At 31.2% G+C, this 6,878-nt stretch overlaps 1 protein-coding gene across 1 annotated transcript; it reads right to left on the minus strand.

Moving 5' to 3' along the window:
* Positions 1-3,009: 3,009 nt before the first annotated feature.
* LOC106315881 (60S ribosomal protein L13a-2-like) lies at positions 3,010-4,344 on the minus strand. The gene is made up of 4 exons (XM_013753716.1): positions 4,016-4,344; positions 3,812-3,928; positions 3,620-3,707; positions 3,010-3,274 (listed from the first exon to the last, which is right to left on the minus strand). The coding sequence occupies exons 1-4, from the start codon at positions 4,285-4,287 to the stop codon at positions 3,131-3,133; spliced, it is 621 nt and encodes a 206-aa protein (XP_013609170.1). The 5' UTR covers positions 4,288-4,344; the 3' UTR covers positions 3,010-3,130.
* Between the last annotated feature and the right edge of the window lie 2,534 nt (positions 4,345-6,878).

Below are 6,878 nucleotides of genomic sequence, written 5' to 3' on the forward strand. Positions count from 1 at the left end.
AAAAAAAAAAAGACCTGCTGAGAATCTCGTCTTGTAGAAAGGTGGATCCTTGTACTGGACCAGAGAAGTTGATAAGGTCTTGTCCGGCTCTTGAGAGTTTGCAACTCAAAAAGTGTTGTTTGAATGATAAAGAAGGGATGGGAGCTTCTTGGGGCATTATATTTTATCTTCGATGGATCCTTGTCCTGGACCAGAGAAGCGTTGGAAGCTTCTTGATGTTTTATATCAATTAGGTACACTGATGTTTTGTATAAAAGTGAGAAAAAATATTATTGATTTTATTTTTGTTGTGATGTTTGGAAAACCAAAGTAACATACTTATATTTATTCGTGGAGAGCTCGTGACTTCCTTTGAGGATAATCTCCTATGGTAATCAGGAATGTAACACAAACAACATTTACATAACAAGTGATCAAGATCGACAGGGCGAAAAAAAGAATAAAGCAAAGGCTTAAAAAAATTTGAGATTCGAGTAAATTTTTTTAAAAAATTGTAGGTATTAAGGGGGTTTTGAAGAAATTTCAGTGTTTTTTTTTTTTTTAAGTTTTAAATATTTATTTAGAATAATATTTTTATTCTTTAACTACTATAATCTGATATTTTTATAGTTTTATGGAATATATAAAAGCTTTCTATTTTTATTTGATTGATTTTATTAACAAAATTTTAATTACATTTAGTAATTCTTGGTAATCTTCAAGGTACTAGTAATACAACCTTACACATAGTAATATTTTGACAGATTTTAAGTTTTATTAGTAAAACTATGTCCAAATGATATATTTTGTAATAAAACCAATGATTTTATACAATGAATGTCATTATAAAATATAATTACATAAACAGTTTACCAAAAATAAATATTTTTGTAGATTCTTCTTACTATAGCTTTACGATTCACACAACCATAAAAGTTAATGAATCATTTTGGGAAAATGATAAATTTTCCTAAAGCTATAATAAATAATCATCTAAATAGTTTTAATAGTCTTATGTACTATATACATAGTCTACTAATAGATAATATATGAGTTCTATATCCTAAATATACGTACTACTTGCAATATATAGGGGTTTCAAACTACACACAATAAAACCCAGTAATCCCAGTAATCCGAATTACACATAATAAACCCAGTAATCTTAGTAGTCTGAATTACACACAATAAATCTAGTAATCCTAGTGATCCAATTATTTCATTTTATTTCGGATATATTTTATTTCAGTTTTATTTTATTGAAGTTTTCCTCAAATAAAATGGAATTATCATTACAATTAGTATTATTAAGTATTTTTAAAATTAATTCCACACCGTACAGTCTTCTCTTACTAAAATTAATCCGTTTTAGTACTATATATAATAATACTGGTAATATTATATACAAAACCACATTTAAGTTCTATGCAATATATATTATATACACCAAATAAGAAAATTAATATAAATGTCAAATTTTAAAAATAACAATTAATGTCTATATACTAAAATCAAATATTTTTCTTATCTTAGAATAAATATATCTTAAAATAATAAATCTAAATAAGAAAACTTTTGTAAATTAATATCTCTATAAATTAATAAAATTTCAAAGTTCCAACATTATTAATTTGTAGAGGTTCTACTGTAGTTCTCTTAGTAATACCCAGAAATTATCCTTGCACTTATTAATCAAAATTTTAGGATGTTTTTGTTCGGATTTTACATTATTCATAATGTATAATTCATCTAAATGAAATTACACACAAAAATCACCAAAAAACGATATAAATTATATCATAAACCCATAAACACAATTTTCAAAATACTTTTTAATATTTTAAAATTTGCATTGAATCTTTTTTTTACACCTACCGAGATATACACTTCTTTTTAACAGTATTTCAGTAAAAATTTCACCAAAAACGGACATAAAATATACCCGAAATTCATAAACACAATTTTTAAAATCGTTTTTTATCTCTCGATATTTTCATTAATTCTTACCTTTTTAACGTTACCCATGATATAAAAACATTTAAATGATATTCGAGAAAAAAAATCATCGAAAACAGACATAAAATATACCTGAAATCCATAAATACAGTTTTCAAAATCGTTTTTATCTCTCAATATTTTCCTCAATTCTTACTTTTTTAACGTTACTCATGATGTGAAAAACATTTAAATGATATTCCAGAAAAACAATCATCGAAAATGGACAAGAATCACCTCTTCTTCAAGCTTCGAAATCATCAGTGGAGGATGGAGAAGATGAGCTTTCACGATGGGAGATAAAAGCATGTGGGTCAAGTAAAATCTCATTGGTTAAGGTTAATATGTAGGCCATGGTGGTAGATGAATTATGGTTGGTTAATTTAACTGGAAAAATTAATGTATTTATGAGGTGAAATAAGATATAATAAACTAATGGAGGGTTATATATGGAAGCACAATGATAAGGGGTAGTAAGAATAGAGGGGATAAGGAGAATGATTTTTTTTTTGATAGGGGCATATGGAGTTAAAGTCCGCTCAAAGCTAGTAGAGATATTTTGGGCTTTTGTCTCCACGTTGACTTTAATATTTTGGGCCTAATAATTGTGTTTCTGTCTTTGCGTTGACATTTCTTGTCGATTGCCATTTAAAACCCAAAATTAGAGCATGTTCCGTGGTGTTTACTGAAACAACTAACAAAACACACCATCGTCTTCGAAGCTCAAAAAATGAAACTATTGGATATCGCCAAAATTCCACTGAAAGTCTTTCCCACATATAAGCCTTGGTTGTTGATACCCTTGGGTTTAGAGATTACTATAGCATGGTTTCTAGTTCGTTACTAGTAGAGATATAGAGATATGGAGACATAAGCTTCTCTATTGATTATTTCCATTAAACAAAATCTATTTTTCAACATTTCAAAACCATACCAATAGAGATGTTGATACCTTTCCGAGCTTATAAAATAGTACTGACAAAAGAAAAAACAGAATTGGAACCATAACAGATTGACTGCATAGGAAACAAAACAAGCCAAAATGTACTCTTTCCAATCTTTACGTCTACAAGGTTACGAAATTCAAAAAGAAAAAAAAACAAAATTCAAAGGTAAAAATAGAGCAATGTTTAAACCAAAAGATAGATGTGGGTTTCTAGTACTTGATCGGTGCAAGAACATCAAGCTGGGATCCAAGTTTCTCCTCCGCAACCTTCTCGGCCTTGGTCCTAAGCTTGATAAGTTGCTTCTTGCGCTCATACACAGCCTGTGACTTCTCCTTTCTTTTAACCTCAAGCTCCTGCAAAATCATTATACCAAAGGTAAATCCCAGTTTCCTCTCAGATGTTTATGGCCTCATAAATAAAAATGATTGTATGATCCTAACTTCTGAGTTAAAACATGAGCAGGATTCACACCAGACAATCTTCTTTTACTACATAATCAACTTAGCATTCAAGAGATGTTTCATTAAATGCATTTGACAGAGCACAACTACCACCCCAATTATATCTGATTTTGCTACTACTTAAAAGACCCAAAGAATATCTGGTTTCATCAACTCTACTGCTTGGGTTCTTCAAAACTACTAAAGGAAGAAACTTTGATTCCCTAAAGCCATATTATATATAGAGAATGGACAGACCTTAATAGTGTCGTAATGGTTCCAGCCAACTTCAGAAGAGAGACGGCCCAACAAGCAGTACTTGTGACCAGCTTGGAGCCTCAAAACCCTAAGCAAGAACAAAGGGAACAAAATTAAAAAAAAAAAAAAATCAGAAGTAAACACATTTTACATTTTAATAATTAAAATAGAAAAGGTTCAAAGGATTTATACTTGAGAGCATCAGGAATGACCATTCTCTTGACCTTGTCGTAAGGAGGTGGGACTCCTTCAAAAACCTTCAAGCGGGCAAGAGCAGCAGCACCACGCTTGGTCTTGTGTGGAATCATACTGTCACCCCATCACAAACAAGATTAGCTAAACAACCATCCATAGACGATCTTCATTTCCCATATAAGTAGAGATTAGATGAGTTACCCACGAACGGTACGCCAGAAGATCTTAGAGGGAGCCCTGAAGTGAATAGGACCGTGAGAAGGTTTAGTGTTCATGCGTTTCCTGAGAAACCTCATGTACTTCATTTTCTGTCTAACCAATCCACCTGACAGACATATCTCTTCGCATCGGACCACCACAACCTTCTGCCCGTTGAGCAGCTCCTTGGCTATGATCGAAGCAAGACGGCCCAACATGTGGTGCCTCGCGTCGACCACGACACGCTTCGCGCATATCCCTGAACCAGACACCATCTCTTCTCGATTCAACTGGTCTCTCCCACAGATTCAGTGTCGCATTTATATGGAGGCGGTTATGGTTTCTCAGTTACGGTTAAGGGTTATTTATTGGGCCCAATAAAACCAAGACTCTTTTTCAGTTGTCTTATTTTGATGATCCACTTTTGTTTTGTAATGAAGTCAACGATTTAGCTCTTGGGATTTAAGGTCAAAATTTAAACAGAGCTTATATGTTGACTCTTAGGGTTCTTGGTCCAATGGTTACATTTTGAATCAAGATCAAAACGTCTATTTTAAATTGAGGATTGTTGATATCTGTTTTGGATTTACCTTGTGCTTGATCGGCTTGAAATTTGGATCAGCTTTCAGTTCATGAGTATAATAGAAGGGTCTATTCTTTCATATTAGCCGTGGACCAAGCAAAGGTTAAGATGTTGCCTTTGAGGAATGTGATGATCTTCTCCTTGATATCTTCGGCCAACTATGCACCGACTCTAATAACTCGATCTGGATTATCTTTCTCGATGTTTATCTCAATGATTTCCTCCTTCTATTGGTACACCTTTTTGATTAGCTTGGCAACTGGCTTGACAAGAAAAGCTACTTTTGTAACTTTTCATTTAGGAAATCAAGAGGTTTCTATCATTGTTTTGATCTCCTTTCAGGGTGAGTATCATCACATTTATATTTATGAACTTAATACATTGATAGTATGTTGAGGGAACGGCTCGCATTGAGTGAATCCACGGCGTGCCGAGGATCATGTTGTAGGAAGCTGGGGTACCGATGACTGAGAACTTGACGATTTTGGTTATTTCCTCGACGAAAACATTCAATCGGATTGTACCGAGCATTTCCTTGGAGAATCCACTGAACCCTGTGAGAGATCATGCCAAAGATTTCATATCTTGAAGATCGATTCCCATTTTTTTCAAAGTTTCATTGAACATAAGGTCGAATGAATTACATGTGTCTATGAGAATTTTGTGAATGTCTCTTCTCGGTCTTTGGTCTCCTCTTCATATAAATGTCATTTTTCCTCTTCTCTTTTGATTGGTTCAAACCTATGCCGACTTCAATCTAGTTGGGCCGACTGACAACCGATCTAGGCTGAGTTCTATTTATTCGATAAGCATTGTTTTAGGAATCTAATCCATTTCCAACAATCCAGTTCGATCCAATTTCTTATAATATTTTGTTAGATGAGAGATTATAATATGTTTTTATTGTAAAGTTATTTATCAGATCAAGATTATTATAATATGTTTTTAAGTTTTGAAAGTGTTTTGTAAAGTTACAAACTTACTTTCCAAAGAATTATAAGATTGATCACAAATTTTAAATACTGCAAAATTCAAAATATTTAAATTTCTTTATGATTATTAATTTTTATAAGGTGATTGATCAACGGAAAGGATACACCAGTAGAATCAAATTTGTTGAACAAAAAAAAAGTAGAATAAAATTTTGTTTATTTTGGCTCTAAATCGTAGATCTCTAATTTCTTTTTTTTTTTCTAGCATCTGTTTAGCTTCAATGAATGTACAAAAAATTAGATTTTTTTGAATATGCTTACATCCACCAATAAAATGAATTAAGGCTTTAACTAGTTATCATAAATTGACATTAGTGGAATAAGAAGGAATGGAATATAGAGAAAAATAGAATATATTTATTTCCATTTGCTCATGCTAAAAATAAAAAAAAATTGAATTTTGTTAATATTTTGTGTAATTGATGGAATAAACATTTTATTCCATTTATTACGAGCGGTAAAAACAATTATGGAATTAATGGAATAGAGCATTCTATGGTGATGATGGGTTCAACAGTGGATTTAAAAATTTAGCTGTAAAATTTTAGTTTTAGGTAAATTGGTTGTAACTGTAAAGTTGTTACTGTAGATTTTTTTGCAGAGACTTTTGCTGTAGTTAAATTTGTTGTAGCTGTAAATTATAGGCTGTAGATATTTTAAAATAAAATATGTGAAATCTTAAATGTATATATAAAATAATTATTTTTTTATCAATTAAATAATTTATATTAATACTTTTTAGGGTTTTTTGCCAAAACTAACCCACAACTTGATTTTAATCACAAACCTATACCCAAACTTGAATCAAATGCAAAACTAACCTAAAAGCCTAGTGAAATTACAGCTCAACCCCTTGTGACCAAACAAAAAAACAGAAGCCATTTTTACGAATATAGCCCCAGTAAATCGTCTGAGTCGTCTGAGATGTTGGAAGTCGTCTGGACGACTGAAGTGTAAGTCGTCTGGTACCAGTCTATTTTAAAAATAATTTTTAAATCTTGTAAAAAAATATTTTGATGCGTGAAAAATAAAAATCAAGTAATTATAAACAGTTTTAAGTGATATAAATTAAGATATGATAAAATTGATTTGTTTTGAAGATAGATGAGTGGAAGTAGTGAATCATGAAATACTTTGGTTTAAGAGTTTGGCAAACATATGTTGTAGTATTGTATGTATTGTTAGGGTTAGATTTTGGAAAACTAAAATGTTTTTTTCAAAAATTAGTTTTCACCTATATGTGTTTATTTATGTGTATAGTAAACACTTTTCAAGTTTGATTTGGTTTTAT

The sequence above is a fragment of the Brassica oleracea genome, chromosome C9 (genome assembly GCF_000695525.1).
Source record: "Brassica oleracea var. oleracea cultivar TO1000 chromosome C9, BOL, whole genome shotgun sequence".
Taxonomy (NCBI): domain Eukaryota; kingdom Viridiplantae; phylum Streptophyta; class Magnoliopsida; order Brassicales; family Brassicaceae; genus Brassica; species Brassica oleracea.

What these genes read in the sequence shown, in the direction of transcription:
- LOC106315881 (XM_013753716.1), bottom strand. Translation starts at nt 4,287, where the DNA reads ATGGTGTCTGGTTCAGGGATATGCGCGAAGCGTGTCGTGGTCGACGCG. An exon ending in TTCTGGCGTACCGTTCGTGG is followed by an intron (nt 3,929 to 4,015) that starts GTAACTCATCTA and finishes ATGGGGTGACAG; the next exon opens with TATGATTCCACACAAGACCA. An exon ending in ACCATTACGACACTATTAAG is followed by an intron (nt 3,275 to 3,619) that starts GTCTGTCCATTC and finishes ATGATTTTGCAG; the next exon opens with GAGCTTGAGGTTAAAAGAAA.